This window comes from Talpa europaea (assembly GCF_964194135.1).
Source record: "Talpa europaea genome assembly, chromosome: 3".
NCBI classification, from domain to species: domain Eukaryota; kingdom Metazoa; phylum Chordata; class Mammalia; order Eulipotyphla; family Talpidae; genus Talpa; species Talpa europaea.
In genome coordinates this window covers 100,677,519-100,695,802 of record NC_140069.1, presented here as the reverse complement: position 1 = coordinate 100,695,802, position 18,284 = coordinate 100,677,519, and the positions used below count along the sequence as shown (strand labels likewise).

Genomic DNA, 18,284 nt, shown 5'->3' with positions numbered 1-18,284 from the left:
GCCTGGGCAGGGATGGAACCATAGTTTTTAATCCATGTTTATTTACAGTAGAGTGGTTATTTTCTACAAGTTATGTGTCTTGCTAGACTGTTTGCTTTTGGTCCTTTGTCTAGAGAAAGAACAACCTTTTATTTAGGCATATTTTGTCAGTGTCCCTTAGCATTTTAAGGTTTCTGTTTTTCAGTTTCTCTAGTACCTGTATGGGAATATACAAATGAACAAAAAACCAAGAACTTACTCCTGTGTTTCTCTTTGGGTTCTGAGGTTCAAAGTCGGTATTCTTATTTTCTCCACCTTTCAGTGCTTATATTTATTTTACATACAATGTCAACTTTTTAGTTGCACTTAGTAGGAGGAATAGAGAAAAATATGTCAATTCCATCTTCCCAGAAGTAGAAGGGAAGAACCTATAATGCATCTAAACACAATTTCAAACAAAACTACAAAGCAGAGAGAGAGAAGTTGCAGTGCCTTTCAAAGTATCAGGAAGGCAATCAAATAATGAAAGCTAGCCAAACACAGCACAGGAACTGCCTTTGTACATACAATTATATTGGCAAATGCCTTCAAAAACTAATACTTTAAAAAAAATCATAAAGCTTATGAGAAAGCTACTGTGAAAATGTCAGAATTTATATATCAATAAAGGATTTTTTGGAGGCAATATTCAACTACATGAGGTAAGAATAAGGAGAAATTGTGATTTATTCCATGGTTCTGGTTGAGGAAAAAAGAACCAGACCATTAAAATTTCAGTGCACCTCTGTTTTCAAAGTCATCACATTAGTTTTTTTTTTAAATTTAAAAGGTCTCGTGTCCAGTTTTAGTTCTTGCTTTTTTTTTTTTTTTAAGCCTCTTTCCCCCTTCTTTCCCTTCGAGTCTTAAAGGTACTTAAGAGTTAGCAATAGGCAGCATTTTGTAAAGAAATAACTCACTTTTGAGAAAGGGACCCTATAAACAACCGAGAGAAACAAAAACAGTAGCTCACAATAAAAATGACAAAAGCAATCTAATTGGATATAAAATCTCAAAAGGACTGGGATATAAACTTTAGGAGCTGGGGAGATCAAGTGCTATGTTGTCTTGTGTTGTAAATATCTCTAGGTAGGTTAACATAGTTGAAAGGCAGACACATTTCAGTAGTTAATTATAGAAACCTGTAGGGCTCCATTTATTGGCTGCAGGAGGTTTATTCCAGCTAAAACCTAAATAACCAGGAAGGACCACATAAGGAAATGCTCCAGGCACAAGTTAAGTATATTTGGGTGTAGAATCAAACCTAAAAGACTCAAGAGTTGAGACGAATTTTTCCCTTTCTTCCCTCCTTCCTTCTTTTGGGTTGATGTGGACTAAAGGTTTGAGGAGGAGAGACAGCCAAAGAAGGGAATTATTTTTTTACCAGTTACAAATGGGAACTGTGCACTCTGTTCCAGTTCCTGGAAACATTGCAAGCATGCCCAGAGACCTGACAAAGACTGCTTGGAAATGATCCAATTCCTTTGCTTTTCTTTCCTTTAGGCACTTCCAAAACCATGGGCGAATGGGCAGAGGAAAATAAGGTCAAAGTCAAATATGTTGATTCTGCAACTTAGATTAAAAGGGTGGGTGAGCACAACTCAGGCAAATGCATAAAAAGAATTTAGGGGACTGGTGGACAACGTGGGCTTCTATTGTTAGCCAACCCTCATTCTTTTTGCTCTTGCACTACTTTTCTGCAAAGGTTGCAGATCTTGGATGGGTGAGTCCATGGTTCCCAACCCTTCAATGGGGACAGTGGGATGGGAAGCTTAAGGGTTCAGAGACTGAAATATGCACGCCAAGCACTGATAGGAACGAATCTCAGTCTCTCTCTCTCTTACACACACACGAACACTGTGGATTTTCGTTCACTTTATGCTTATGAAATGGATGTAGAATTGTTTACATTACAAAAACAACATTGGAACAGAGAATGCAAGTTCCTAGAAATTCTACCCTTCAAAGAAAACAATGTTATCAACTTGTCTTCGTAAAACTGTTGGGTTAAATCAAATTAAATGAATTTAATGGTAGATTTGCGTGATTGTTCCTCAATAAACAGATACCAAAAACAAAGTAGGAGATGCACATATTACTGAAGTTTAAAATGGGCCTCGACACTTGAAAGGACTGGGAATTTCTGCTCCTGCCTAGAAACTGCGACAGCTGCTGTAAGCCAAAGTTTTGTCCTTGCTTGCAAGGAGGAAACACACGCAGTTACAACCTTCCGAAGGGGTGGTTCTGGGTCAGGTGCTCTAGGAGGCAGTAGCGAGTGACAGCCACCGCCTCCCACACACCCCCTGCGCTTCGGTAAACAAGGGACTCCAGCCCGCATTCCGACAACGGGGGAGGGGCTTGAGAGATTTGAAAAGACCTGCTATTGGTGGTTCGCGAAGGCCGGAGGATCTGGGAATTTTGATTGGTCCGCTTACCGGTCTGTACGAGGAGGGACGGCCCCTGTCCTGTCAGGCCCCGCCTCTCGGCGCCGCGCTCCGCCCCTCGCGGGTGGACGCTCGCTCCGAGCCGCAGAGCGCGTGCGCGCGCGGCCCCACGCCGCGGTCGTGTCTGCCCGCCCCACGGCGCACCCTCGCAGTCAGTGGGCGAGCCGGGAGCGGCAGAGGTCAACGCGGGGAGGCGGGGCCGGGGCAGCATGGCAGCCTCCTTATGGCTCAGAGGAGCCTCCTCCGGTCTCCGGTACTGGAGCCGCCGGCCGCGGCTGGCAGCGGCCAGCCTTGCAGTGGGTAAGGACCTCGCGCCTTCTCCCCTCGTCCCTCCTCCGATCGCCCGCATTTCGCGCCCGGCGGGCCGAAGAGGTCTTTTCGCGGGAGGCGCTGCGGTTGGGTCGGGACTAAAAAAAACCCAATATTGTAGCTGGATCTAAGGCCTGGCCACTTCTGCGGCTACCGACTCTGCCCCTCCTGCTTCTCCCCTATCCTGGATCCAGATGAATGGGCTTCAGTGGCCTTTTTGGGACTCAAGAGGGGACGGGGGAAGCTTGAGTTATGGGAAGAGAATTTGGGTACCGGGAATGCTGCTTTGGAGTTACGGCTCCCAGACAGTCGTAGAGGGCCCAGCCCCAGGTGCAGCCCTACACCTTCCCTGGAGACTCTGCTTTGCAGCGCTGGCTTAATCTTTCAACGTCTCCTGGTTGTACCTGGGCCACTTGAATCCGATAAGGTGGCCATACAAAGGAGGTGATAAGTCATTCCAGTAAAGTTTCAAATCACCCTTGATCTGCAGGGAAGTCTTTCCCACCCGTCTTTCCCTTCTCAGTAAGTGTGCTACTGAGATGGCTCTTTTGTCAAATTATTAACCAAAACACTTTAAGTGTCCCCCAAATTGTTGCCTGAACCGATCCTGCTTTCCTCGCCCCACCCATTATGAGCTGGTCATCGACTTGGAAAGAGGCAGTTTTTACACCCCCAGAGGTTTAATAGTCTTTAATTTTTTTTAGACGAAAAACCAGAACCTCCTTGGATAAATAAATTAGGTTACTCTAGCAGGAACTAGAAAATAGTCCTTGAGTCTTCCTGATTCCTGAGCTTTTCACCACACCGGGATTCCTCTTTAATTAAAAAACTGGTTGATTTCTGGAGATATTGCCACTGTCTTCCTGTAAAACTTTGAGAATTATAACAAAGCAGCCTGTAGCAAGATCATCCTCAGGGTTTTTTTTTTTTTTAAAGTGGCCCTGCCCTTAGTTTAAAAAACAGTGTAATGAACATAAACAACGATGTAAACCCTTGTTACCTCAATAAAAAAAAATGGTGGACTGAATTCTTTAATCCGTTCCCTTCCTCCCCTTCAGCAAAACTGAAAATCACCAGAGGGTGATTTTCCTCTCTGGCCTGAGAAAGGCAGGCTCTATGTGATGCAAGAGAACAGATGTCTGATACAGAATCACAGTAACAGGATACAAACTCACAGATTGTGCCAAGGTTGAGAGTAACAACTATTTGAGTACAATGACTGAGCTACAAAAAATGCCTCCTACTTTGGAGATACTTAAAAAAAATAGATTATTCACTTTTCCACAGTATTTAACATCGCTCTGGTTTTCAAGTGAAACACACAATTCTTTCAATTTTGATAAGCGAAAGAAGACGTATGTACTGTTTAGTGGTTTTACAAGGTGTTTTAATAGAATTTTAATGAATCCTTGATGTATCTTTTAGAGTTGTGAAAGTTCTCACTACTCATGGTAGAAAGAGTCTAAGGCCCAAGATTAATATTTGCCTCTGTAAACTTGAAAGGTTTAATCGTAATGTGGGTTGTAATCTTGTTCTTTTGGTCCCTTGACCCAAAGATGCTTTGAGGATATAGATTTATGATAACTTTTAAATAGTTCTTTTTTTAAAAATTGTTTTTACTTTTTTATTAAAGATTATTTTATTTATTCATACAAGAGCTGGGGTGTGAAAGGATTCACCAGAGACAGAGTGGGGAGCAGAACAGGCAGATTTACTGAAATACATGCTAAGGTGAGCAGTGGGTGAGACAGCAGCAGTCTGCTGTGCTATGTGGGGTAGGTCCCTGGCCAGGAATCAAACTTGTGCTTCAGTGGCTGCTGATAGCTTCATAGTGCTGAGCCTTCTTAACCCCCTACACCATCAGGGAGGCCCCTAAATAGTTCTTTTTGTGATGATTGTTTGAAACTCGAATTGTTTCTCCTCTGGAATTGTTTTAAAATATCTTGATTTTAGTCTACTGCAAAAGGATTATCTTTGATATTGGAGTTTGAAAAAGTGAGAAAAAAATCTACATGCAAGCTTGGAGTCTAGGGATATTTAAAAAAAGAATCTTGGGCCTTTTGTATCACAGGAATTAAAGACAGCGCTATCAAACTATTGGCAACCGTTACAGCAAGAGTTGGATCCCCAGCTGGCCATGGAGCAACCCAATGGCACAGTAGACCTCTCCTGTCTCACCTGCTGCTCCCCTCAGCAGTGTATTTCAGTAGATCTACCTGTTCTGCTCCCCACTCTCTTTGATGAATACTCTCACCCACTACACCTCTGGCTTATACCCCAGTTCTTACATGCATAAATAAAAAGATCTTTTTTTTTAAAAAAGAATCTTTTGCAAATAACATAATATTGTAAATTCTCTGTATCTGTCTTCATATTATATGTTTCTATTGTAGGGATAACATGAGGAGCCTTATAACTCATTTGCCGTTTTGAAAAAAATGAGGCCTAAAAATTGCTTGTTGATTAATCTTAATTCAAAATATTTAAAGTGTCAAAATTAGAAAAAAAAGAAATATTGAACTATACATATTTTACGATCATTGAGCAGAAGTTTTAAATTTTATTCTTAGAAAGTTAATTAAATTTAATTTTAGACTTCTTTCTACGGATAAAAAAATATCTACAGATGTGGGCCCTCCACAGTCATTGTGATTCATCAGCGTGTACATGGGGAAATAGTTTGTATTGGATCATCTAAAAGTAATCATCTCACTAATAGTGAAATCAGAAAATTAAACCAGCATTATGTACAGATGTGGGAATAAAATTTTTTTTATTATTGACCCTTTTTGTGTGAATAAAATCAATTTTCAAAGCAACACATAGCAAAAATAAAACATAGAATACCATTTTTTCCTCTTTACATGAGTTTCTGGGGTTGCACATGAAGCTCTGAAAATCTGGAACCAAAAGTTGACCTTAAACTTATAAAATTACATTGGGAGAATATTTATTTCTGAAATAACTTGACCTAAACAATAAAGGCCTTTATAGTGTAAGTTGTTTAGTTTACTAAGTCTTAAGCATTATAACAAATAGAATGCTGCGTATGTTATCTGATAAAGTAGGCCACAGAGTTATATAACTAATATAATCTCATGATATGAAAAAATGCATTCAGAAGACTGGGAAGGTTATGTAAATGCTGATTATTAATTTTTTTCCTTTATGATTTTATATTGTTTCCTATTTTCCAGTTTCCTGCAATGAGCGTGGGTTGCTTTGATTAATAAAAAAAATCCTTTGAACATGTAAATACAACCAAGCTATTACTAATTTTTGCATTTAAAAAATTAGAGTAGCCCAATTTTTGGTGGCACTTACTGCTTCTCATCCTGTTTAATATCAAAATTTCAGTCAGGTATCATTTCTATGTGATGGACCCCTTGTGAATCAGAAAGACACAGGGCTCCTGTTATACCCGGTAGGTGAAACTTAACACTGATCAGGTGATTTTGCACGAGTGACAAACATATTTAATGGAAATGTTGTAGACAATCTAGTTAAAAGGAACTGAATATGCTTCCAACCAAAGAAGACCTCTATTAAGTATTAGAAGCGTCAAATAATTTGCTTTAAGTAAATATCAATGTATTTATTAAGTTCAAGGAAGAGCAGGAATCCATCAGTTGAGAGGGCCTGAAACTAAGGATGACTAATTAGTTTGTGCACTACACAGCTTTAAAACTGGAGTCCTTAAAAGAAAATGGAAAAATTAAGCTGGAAAATGATAGGGTAAAACGGCTAGTGAAATTATTTCCCTTTTTCTCACTAGACCATGAGCTTTTTGAGGGCAAGGATCATTATCTTGCTGTGTCTCTCTGTGAACTCTGTTATATTATAGTATCTCATGTAGTAAATATTTGTTAAGTGGAGTTCCAGATGTAGTCATGGAGAAATAGTGTCTAATGTAATTTTCATGGTAATGCAAAGTCTCTTCTCTCTTGGAAAAAGCATTACCTTGAATTGTGTGTCCCAGTGTGATTTCAGAAGGCCTTTTGTGAGAAAGAAGAAAATCAAACAAAACCTGTACTTAGCTTTTTAAGAACAATTTTTCCCCTGCAAATGGTAATGCCCCTTCTCTGAAATTACACCAAGTTTTTAGACCAAAAATAGTCCTGAGATTGTTACCCATGCCACTTAGAGCCCATGGAAGTATCCACCACCTTTCTCCTAGGACCACAATTTTAAACTGGTGACTTTTGGTTGTACTGGTTAAACCCTCCTGGGTTTAACATTTTATTAATGTTAGCCCCCTCCCACCAATGGAGGGGATGGTTTCTGTAAATGTAGAGGTAGGAAGGTAAAAAGTTTTTCCATGCCTGGAACTTGTCCAAAATATAAGGTTTATTGAATGCTTTCAGTTTTTTTATATGCATTTTAAAGGAGATACTATAGATACAAGAATCTAGAATATGTCATAAAATAGGTAAAGTGCACAATAGGTATTATATAAATAATAGCTGGGTTAAATTTATTGAAAAACAGTAGAGGAATGTTATATAGGTATAAAATGAGAAATTCCTTAAAATTTTGTCGTTTACTAGAGAACTAAATAATTGGAAGTTAGTCTGCTTTCGTGTTGTTGCTACCTTAAGTGTGATTAGATCATTAGTTTAACACTAGCCTTTTAAAAACAGAAAGCATCTAAACAATTGACTTAGGAAAATTGAATGAATCTTTACAATAAGAAATGTTATCTGACCCTGTGAAAAGTAATTTATTGAAATCAGTGTGTTCTAGGTCAATGGCTTCTAAGACTCCAGTTGGATTTATTGGACTAGGCAACATGGGGAATCCAATGGCCAAAAATCTCATGAAACATGGCTATCCACTCATTATTTATGATGTGTTCCCGGATGCATGCAAGGAGTTTCAAGATGCAGGTGAACAGGTAAGGCCTTTTTCTTATTTGAGATTTTGATGTTTAAAATTAATATATATTCAGATAAATGAGAACTTAGAAATATATGGAGTTGTAAAACTAGTTCATTGTTAATCTTTATCTATAGTTTATATATAATATATAGATATATTTAAAACTATGTGTAAACATTCATCACCATCTAGGTGCACAACATAGGAGAGCGTCCATCAGATAGTAAGGAGGGATTCTATTCTTTGGCCAGGTTTGGTCAGAGGCGCCTGCTTTGACCCTGTTTCAGTTTTTTTAGATATTAACTTTGCTGATTGTGCTGCTAAATTGGGATAGTTTAGAAATAGCCTCCCATGTTATTGAAAGGCAAAATTTGGCATCAAACAGGAATAGATTTCGTCATAGAAAGCTTAGCTTCAATCTTAACCCAGATACTTATCTGCAGTCTCACTGGGGACATATTACTTCACCTTACCTTGTTTTCCTCATATGTAAAATGGGAATGATGACACATCACTAAATTGTGAGGCTCAAATGAAAGAATATATGTGAATATACTTTGTAAATATTGTATTGGCAACACTTTGTGAATATATAATAGTTACTGACTACAGACCTTTAGAAAACCTAGAAACAGTGCTCTAATGAAGTACAGAGTTGAGTTATGATGGCTTACTAGCATTTTGTGGTTAAGCCCTCACTCTTATTTCAAGAATTTTGGGACCAGTGTATTTATCATGTTAGATTTTAGCATCAGCTATCACCTTGTTTGGATTTGTTAAGCTTAATCAGCAATTCAGATAATAGGAGACCATGTATTATTAACTCAATTTAGAATTTTGCTTTTCTAGACGTGAGGGTAATTCTTATACAAGTTATAGTGTGGTAACTGAGGGCTGAATGTAACCCGAGAAGTGGGGAAATACTGTAAAATTCCTGAGAAATATAGAAAAAGGAGACAGTCAACCTCTGGATGGTAGACTTGAGTGAATACTGAGGAATACAGTGCTTATTGTATAAAGAACAGATTTAGGCAACTTAGAGGCCATTTGCTGTGTGTCCTCCAATCCTTCCCTTCTGTGATTTGTGTGTTCTGTGGGAATGGTAGCCGTATTGTAAGAGGATGTATCATCTTAAAACTTTTCAGGGGAGGCTTGTGACTGCTTATGCCAATAAAGTATGTGAAGACTGACACTGTACCACCAGTCCAGCAGACTTACAGAGGACCTTAAGTAGCCTAGGGACTTAGTAGCTTAGTTGGAGAGATTTGATTAGTTCTTTGCTTTAGTAGATAATTTGGAGTAGATGGCCTCTTACCATCTTCAGAGAGGGTAAGCAGGTAAGTTGATTCTCAGTCTGGGATAAAGTGTTATTTTGAGGAAATGGATATTTGGGGGATAACATCATTTTGGTGTTGGCGCTCTACACTACTGTATATATTTGTTTGTAAGATTAGCAGTGGTAGTTGGTCTCTAAACAGGGACAATATCATCACTTAAATACAAAATTGAATTGAAGTAAAGCTGTAACTGGTGGTGTGTTCTGCAACTCCATTTCCAATGGATATGTGTGAGTGTTGGATTTTCCACACAAACAGGCAATTCTCAGATTCCAGCAGGGTGTTTGAGATTCAGATCTCAGTTCTCATGTTATCTACTCAAAAGACTGTATCAGATTCCACAGGCTAAGGACATAGTTTCCTAAGACCACCTCCTACTTTACTGGAAGTCCCAGGCAAGCCTGTGCCTCAGACCAACTGGCTACAGATAGCAGGGCCCAGTAACCCTCTCCTCAGACTTCAGGTATCTGTTTCAAGCACCAGATTATTATCTTTGCTCTCTTCAACTGGTCATCAACCAGAGGTTCCTAGAACATCCCCTCAGGTTTGATTAATTTACTAGAACTCAGGAAGTGAATTTACTCACTAAATCACTGATTTATTACCAAGGATACAAGTTGACAGCCCTATGGAATTGATCCATAGAGTGAAGTATGGGGAAAAGCGTCCATGCCCTCTTCCAGGTGCACCATTCTCCCCTCAAATCTTCGGGTATTCAACCTGGAATCTCTTTGAAGTGCCTTCTTGCGTTTTTATGGCAGTTCCTTTGCGTAGGCATGCCTACTTATGTCATTGGCTGTTGGCAAATTGACCTCCACCACTCGACCCCCAGGATATTAGGGAGCAGAATGGAAATTTCCAGCTCTATTCCTTTTAGTTTCTCTGGAAACTAGCCCCTTCCTAAGGTGTTTTCCAAAAGTTACCTTTCTTAACATGATAAAGGGACCCTGTAACACTCAAATTGTAAGAAAGTCCAAGGGGGAGCTGTAGATGAAGACCAAGCATGTTTGAGAAACCTTTTGGTCTTCATCTGCAACTACCCCTTGGCCAAACATATATTTCCTATAAAATCTTAATATTAAAATAATAATAATATATTTTCATATACATATGAAAAATAACATGCATTTCTCTTCCTCTTCTTTATTACCTTTCCTAGTAAGAGAGGGTAGGAATTGAATGGAGACAATTTACCCTGGACTGGCAAAGCAGAAGGCGAGGACCTTTCAAATTGTTGCGGTGTTACTAATGCCTTAACTCTTCCCTCTGTGCCTCAAGCACTTAGAACTTGCCTGTGGAGCAACTGAAATAATCATCATTCCTTTGTGAATCTCTTGTCTGCTTCGTCCCAGAGTTCCAGAGCATTCTGATGCTTTGCCTGAATTGCTTGATACTCTGATGTTATCCTCTTGCCCCCATACTTCAATAAAATTGTTTCTTTAGTGTTGCTGATTTTAGATGTTTGAAGGACAACTACTTTAAGAGTAAGGCTTATTCAGATTGAGTTGTCTTTATTTTTGAAATGTATGACTTCTCTTAAAAGGGAGAGAGAAGAAATTAATAATCAGGGAATATCTACTATGTGTCAGATCTTTTGCTAAATATTTTGTTTCTGTTATCTAATTGTTATCTTTTCATGGAAGTATTTTCAGGAAACAGATGCTTGGAGCAGTAAAATAACTTCCTAAGGTGACTTAATGAGTGAATGGCAAGAACCAAGATATGAACATAGGTCTGTCTTTGACTTTGGAGCTTTAGCTCTTTTAATTATAGGATGTGATCACAAATTAATGAAGTTAATATATGATACACATGGGCGTATGTGTGTGCACATATGTCTTCCTTTATGATTCTGTAATGTATATCCTCCTCCTCTTCCCCTTCCCAGCTTCTCTCTTTAATGGATTGTTCTGTACTCATGGAATTTGTTGTAATTAAATAATTATTATAATGGATTGTATATAGTAAGTGAGTATATAGTGATTGAATAGTCACCTCTCACAAGATGCCCTACAAAATTCTTAGGAAAAAACAAGAGTAAATCTTCTTGACCTTGGATTTGGTAGAGGATTCTTAGATGTGACACTGAGCAACAAAATTAAACTTCATCAAAATTAAAAACTTTTGTGCTCCAAACGCACCATCAAGAAAGCAAAAGGACAGCCCACAGAATGAGACAAATTATTTAAGGATATATTTGATACGCGTTTGTATCTGGAATATGTAAAGAAGTCATTCAACTCAAAAATAAAAACACAAGTAACTCAATTAAATGGGTAAAGGAGATGAATAGACATTTTTTCAAAGAGGATATACAAATGAAAATATGGGAAAATACCAGAATCATTAGTCATCAAAAACACAATGAGATTTCCATATGCACTAGGATGGTAGAATCCAAGGTCAGATAACCTGAAGTGTGGAGACAGTGAACCCTCATATACTGCTATAAAATGCTACTTTGAAAATGATTTGACAGTTCTTCAATTAAATGCAGAATTACACTATGACCCAGTAATTCTTCTAGTTTTGTACCCAAGAGAAATGAAGACACATATACACACAAAAACTTATACATGAATAGCAATATTATTTATTATAGCTAAAAGATGGAAACAACCTAAATGTCCATCATTGGACAAATGGATAAACAAGAGGTGGTTATCCATATAGTCAAATATTCAACTATAGAAAGGAATTAGGGACTGAAACATGCTTCACTGTGGAAGGGCTTTGAAAAAAATGCCAAATGAAAAGAGCAAGCTCACAAAAGACCACATACTATATAATTCTACTCATATGAAAGTACAGAACAGAAAATTCTGTAGACATAGAAAGTAGATTATTGATTGCTTGATCCTGGCGAGAAAGGTCGGGGTTGGGGGAGACTGGCATTAGGGAATGACAGTTAATAGAGAAAGGATTTCTTCTTGGGGTAATGAAAACTTTTTAAAATTGTGGTGATGGTTGCACACTTCTATGAATATATTAAAACCCATCACATATAGTTTTATTTTAATTTTTTTTAAAGAATATTTATGTATACAAGAACTGGGGTACAGACCAGAGGTGCAGAGGGTGAGAGGATTCAACAGAGACACAGTGGGGAACAGAACAGGCAGACTGACTGAAATACACTGCTGAGGGGAGCAGGAGGTGAGATAGGAGAGGTCTGCTGTGCCATGTGGGTAGCTCCCTGGCAGGGATCGAACTTGTGCTGCAGTGGCTGTGGATAGCTTCATAGTGCTGTGCCACCAGGAGGCCCAATCACATATAGTTTAAATGGGCAAATTATATGGTGTGTGAATTATAGCTCAAATAAAGGTATTTTTAAAGAAAGTTTCAAGTTCTAACCCCCAGCACTTGTCAGTGCTACCTTTTTAGGAAACAGTGTCTTTGCAGATAAATTAGAGATCTTAAAGATTTTTTAAAAATTTATTTATGCATGCAAGAACTGGGGTGTAGGCCAGAGATGGGGTGGGGAGCAGAACAGGCAGATCTACTGAAATACACTGCTGAGGGGAGCAGCGGGCATGTGGGTCAGCTCCCTGGTAGAATTGCTTTACAAGACAGTGGCAGAGGATCGAACTCATGGATCGAGGTCGTGCTGCAGTGCCTGGTAATAGCTTGATAGCGCTGAGACTTTAACCTCTGTGCCACCATGGAGGTCCCTAAGTTAGAAACCTTGAGATGAAATCATCCTGTGTTAGCATGTGTTCAAAATTCTGTCATGAGTGTCCTTACCTGTGAAAGAAGAGAATGCACAGAGAGACAAAAAAGAGAAGGCCATGTGGATTTGGAGATTGGCAAGTTCTGCTGTGGTTGAGCCAAGGAATGGTATGAGCCACCAGAAACTGAGAAAGGCAAAGAGGGATCCTCTTTTTGAGACAGTATGGCCTTGCTTACACTTTTATTTCAGACTTCTGGTTTCCAGAGCTATGAGTAAATTAATTTTGTGTCTTAAGCCACCATGCTTGTGGTAATTTGTTGTGCAGCCTGTTAGAAACTAATAGGCAAGTATTGAGAATTGACAAAATGCATAGGTTTGAAATCTGCCTTCCCATTTAATATCTGCACTGTGGCCAGCTTTTCTCTCTTTTTTCTCATGTGTGAAATGAAAGCAGTATCTTTCTCATAGTGTTGTTATGAGAATTAAATGAGTTTATATATATATAAAGAGCATAAAATAGTATTTGATACTTGATAAATAATATATGAATTAGCCCTGAGTTAGTTCCTCTAAGTCTTAGTTTCACCTCTGCTGTACAGAGCTGTTACTCCTTTATTTTCATGCATTCCATTCACGTGACAGTCAGATTTTTCTCCCAGCTTTGTGAAGTAAAGTAACTTTTTATTATTCTAATCACTGTGGCTTAAGGCTATTGCAGAATTGCTTTACGAGACACTGGGTAGGATCTTCATTAATTTATTAATTTAATAGCTGTTTCTTGAGTATTTTCTAAGTGCCAGGCACCTGGATTATAGCACAGGAAAAAATAGTCTCAGTCCTTGCCTTTGTGGCCATGAGGAGGCTTAGCTTATCCAATCACACAAATATGTGATTCTAGATTATCATAAGTCAAAAGTAAAAGTAAAGATCTCGTTAGTTTTTAAGAAAATATGTATTACATTGGGTGAGAGGGCAGTTATGAAAGTTCTCTTCAAAGACTAGACATAAAAGCAAATAACAGAAGATTAAGTAGGATTTACTCAGATGAAGAATGGAGACAAAGGGACTGTTTACTTAACAAAAAACAGAAGCCTCATTTTCCAGGCTTCAATCTTCAGGTTACTAGGGATTTGTACTACCTTTAGTAAACAGATACAGTAATGTATACTGTGTATCTAGTAGTCCACCTAGTGGTGTGGGGGATAAAATAGGTTGAGTTGGGTGTGGCAAGGTATTGGATGTGTCTCAAATGGCAAGACTAATATTACAAGGAAGTTCCTAATGAAATGGCAATGACTGTAATGAAGTGCTGAGGCAATTTTTGAGGAGGAAAAATATAATTGTTGAATCATTTCATTTTTGATAGGGAACTACATAAATACTATGTGTGTCACCTTTGCTTACATACAAACAGAAATGCTATAGTTGGAAATGAAAGTCCTAGAGACAAGATCTCTAAGATTCCTGATAAAAATGACGAGATCTTAGGACACACCCTCAAGTACTGAATTTTCCTTTTTTCCATTTTTCTGTGCTTGTAAGTCAGTGTGAGGAAGGAAAGAAATCTGGGGTGATGCCCTTCCCAGATCAGTTTAGAGTGAAGACTGGCCTTAGCTTCCTGTCTGCAGTTCCCACCTCTGGCCTCCTCTCTCCATGGTGGAAAGAGTGTGAGGTGGAAGAGTGCCTTCACTGTGAGGCAGCAAGCCTGGAAGACAATTCATCACCTTCACATCTCTGGTTCCCTTTAGAGTCTGACTCCAAGCAGACCTCTGAATATTGATAATAACTGCCAAGGAGGGAGGGAGAATATGAAACTTAAATGAAGAGGGAAGGAGAAAGGGTAAAAAAGTTTTAGGCCTGAGGTGAAGTATCCTGTCATCATAAAGTGAAAACATTTGTTGATAAATGATTCATATTGGCAGTTTCAATGTTTTGAACAGTGGCAGTGCCATTTGAGCAAGTGTGATTTCCTAAGAGTTCTACTTTAAAATATATTAACTTGCATAAGTTCGGCTATATAAAAGTGTTGGTATTTTCATAGCTATGTTTAATTTTTTTAAATGTTAGAAGAAAAAAATTAAGTTTCATTCTACTACAAAAAGGCAAAAACAAGTCTTGGGAAGAAATGGAAAAATGTTGGTGACTTTTTGCTGTTGTGTACATGATACAATGAGGTGATAAATTGAAGAGTATTTGAGTTGACACTGACATATTAAGGGCAGGTATCACCCCTTTCTCCCCTGATGTTACTATGTCAGGTGAAGCTAATGAACTTGCATCTAAAGAAAACAGGAGGGGCCTCCCCGGTGGCATAGTGGTTGAGCACTGGGTTGCGAAGCTGTCCACGGCCTCTGCAGCGCCGGTTCAATCCCCGGCTGCTCCCTTGCCACCAGAGGAGGGTCCCACATGGCGCGCAGAACCTCTCCTGCTGCCCGCTGCTCCCCTCAGCAGTGTACTTCAGTCCTTCTGCCTGCCTGCTCCCCGCTCTGGCTCTGGTGAATTCTCTCACCCTCCTGCACTTCTGACTGTACCCAGTGCTTGTATAAATAAATAAATAAATCTTTAAAAAAAAAAAAAAGTGAGTCTAAAGCTTATTAGTTGCTACACTCTATCCCCTTCTTTAAAAAAAAAAATAAAATTAAAAAAATAAAGAAAGCAGGAATTGTTTTCCCCAAAGGTTGCAAAAGACTGACTAGTTGATTTCTGATATCAACTCTGGTTTCACTGGGAGATTTATAGGGACAGAAAGTACCAAAATAGACATATCTGGGTTAAAAAGCAATCAGTTGGTTTTAAAGATCCATGGACATCTCCTTGAAGAAGGGCTCTGTCCTTTTTTAAGAGCAAAAAATGGGATTGTGTCATATGACTGGTCATGTCTGCTCGAGGCTCTGCTTTCTGAAGGCCTGCCCTCTCCTTAAGGGGCAGGATGGTCACCTGCAGTTCCAGGTGCACAAGTGCTTTGGGGTGTTCTGATCCTAGAGCATTTTCCTCAAGCTTTGGCTGGTTGTGAAAAATACTACATGCCTATGAAGGAAATAAAAATGCTGACATGATAAATATACTTTACATGAGTGATTGAATTTAATCAACTTGTACCTTTAAATGTGAATCTATTCTGATAGAGCATTTGTAACTCTTTAAGTTATTTGTGGTCATTTCTATAAAAAGTTGGCGTATTCCTTTTTCAGTCTCCCTATATTATGCTCTTATTTCTGTTGGACACTCAGTTGTAACTTAGAATCCATCATTTCAGCTTTTATCACCTTTTTTTTAAAAGATATATTTATTTATTTATTTATACAAGCACTGGGTACAGTCAGAAGTGCGGGAGGGTGAGAGAATTCACCAGAGCCAGAGCGGGGAACAGAACAGGCGGACTGACGAAATACACTGCTGAGGGGAGCAGCGGGCGCGGGAGGAGAGATCTGCGCGCCACGTGGGACCCTTGCTGGTGGCCCAGGATTGAACCAGCGCTCCAGAAGCTGCGGGCAGCTTCGCAGCCCAGTGCTCAACAGCTGCGCCACCAGGGGAGGCCCTTTTGTCATCTTTTCTAACAATGTAATCTGTCGTAATTATCAGACCTCCAATTAGTAATAATGAATGAAAGAAATTGTGAATGTAATAATTCAAAAACAAACTCTGGAATCAGACTGCCTGGGCTCAAATCTCAGTTCAACCTGGCTGGCTATGTAACGTCTCCCTGCATAAATTTCCTCATTGTACAAAATGGGGATAGTAATAACATCTTCCTCTTAGTGCTAGAAAACCTGACACAGAGAAAGTGCTATACACTACTCAATTGCTGTTACTACAGTTATCATGCTGGTGCTTGTGTCTGTGTCTTCTGTCTACCAAATCTTCATTCCCAACACCACATATAGGAATACACTGCTGTCTTGACTGAATCACTGAGTCCAGAGTGCTTGGGAAGATTATTGTAGATATATTTTTGAGCGTAGACATATTTTTAAATGAAAGACTGATGATAAAAATTAAACCCAACCAGGAGATAAAGTGAATTGACAATATCCCTGTTTAAGAATATTTTCTACCCATCCCTTACATCTCACTTTTATTTTGCAGAAGATACTGATTTCTGCTTTTAAAGATTACCACCAAAGGCATATGAGATGTGCTTCATTTTCTTTGTTTAGGAATTTCCTTGAAGATGTTGCTGATCTGTGCCAAAAGTCTGGGGACTTTCCACCATTTTTTTGTGAGTTTTCTGGTTGAACTGGGCTTAATTAGATCCTCTTTTCTTTTGTTTTTTTCTTTAAAAACTTGGAAACCATCATGTTCCTGGATTGTAAGACTGAACATGTTTGGTTAAGTAATTCTCTTGGGATCTAATCTGGCATCCACTCAGGTCTTGTTAAATGAGAACTTTAAAAGCCTCTTGCTGAGTGGCTCCGTCATTGTTGACCAAGTGTTTCAAGATGTAGGCACAAACTGTTTTTGACAGTTTTTCAAGTGTAATGTAATTTCGGAGTTATAGTATGCTTTTCTACTTGGAAAGATTAAAAAACATCAAGTGGCAAGTTTAACAAGATCATGGTCATCTTTTTTTTTTTTTTTTGCAAGTTTCTGTTACCCATTTCATTTGCTTGGAAGCAATGTTAAGCTTGACTTACGTGACTGCTTTGTCTGGAAGAGTGAACAAGATTTTTCTATTTACATTGAGCAACTAGGTAGTAGTTATCTCATTCCAGTGGAGATATAAAAAGGAGGTGCATTTTCTTCTGATTCTGGATTCTGGTGCTCCATCATACCTCCCTCCCCCGCAACCAGCAAAAAATACTATCTTTTATCTATTCAGTCCCCTACTCTTTGTGTTGCAAACCTGCCCTTCATGCATTCTAGCATACAAATCCAAAGAAATTGGCTGCAAAAATGCTTAGACTGCAGATATTGTGATATATAAGGAAAGTAGTTTCCTGTGATCAAAATTGAGATAATAAAAAAATAGAGACCTCAATTTGGAATAGCATAAGAATGAGGCCATTGGAATGAACAAGAGACCTTCAGGAATGGCCTGGGCAATCAGAACAGTCGTGGCCAGTCGTGTGGCTATGCACAGATGTGGCGTTGTAGAAGAGTCTTGCTATTCCTGTATTGATTAGAAGTCATCTATTCACACTTGTAGTGAGTGTTGCAGATGCCCTCTATCCCTTCAGCTCTTTACAGAAACTATACTTCCTAGAACTTAAGGTTACTGAATAGGAAAAAAATTCTTTGCCTAAATTTCCTTTCTATTTTGGATATGAAAACCTTTAAGATGACCCAAATCACTATGCTTATTTTGTAGATTCAGAAACTGAGGCCAGAATGGTTAAGGGATCGGTACATAATCATGCATGCTTTAGTGGCCGAGCTACAGCTAAACCTGCATCTCTGGCTTCCCAAATGATTATTCCTTTCACTATTCCATGCTGTCTTTGCTTATCTATTCAATTAGCAAATGTAATTGAAGGGACTCTAATTAGTTTGGCTCCTATAGACTTTTGTGGTTAGTGTCAGACTGGCAACAGGTTTTTTTCCCCTGGTTTTTGAGTCATGGCCAAATTTTGTCAGTCATTCATTGTAGTCTTGAAGTCATCCCATGGAAAGCAGGATGATTTAAATAGCTGG

The 18,284-nt window shown here is 38.8% G+C and overlaps 1 protein-coding gene across 1 annotated transcript in view; it reads left to right on the top strand.

Moving 5' to 3' along the window:
• Positions 1 to 2,668: 2,668 nt before the first annotated feature.
• Positions 2,669 to 18,284, top strand: part of HIBADH (3-hydroxyisobutyrate dehydrogenase) — a gene marked incomplete at both ends in the record, with an annotated part of 100,156 nt that continues 84,540 nt past the window's right edge. Inside the window, 2 exons of the mRNA XM_084229794.1 lie at positions 2,669 to 2,759; positions 7,502 to 7,662. Of these exons, the coding sequence (XP_084085920.1) occupies positions 2,669 to 2,759; positions 7,502 to 7,662 (252 nt within the window). The remainder of the gene's footprint in view (positions 2,760 to 7,501; positions 7,663 to 18,284) is intronic.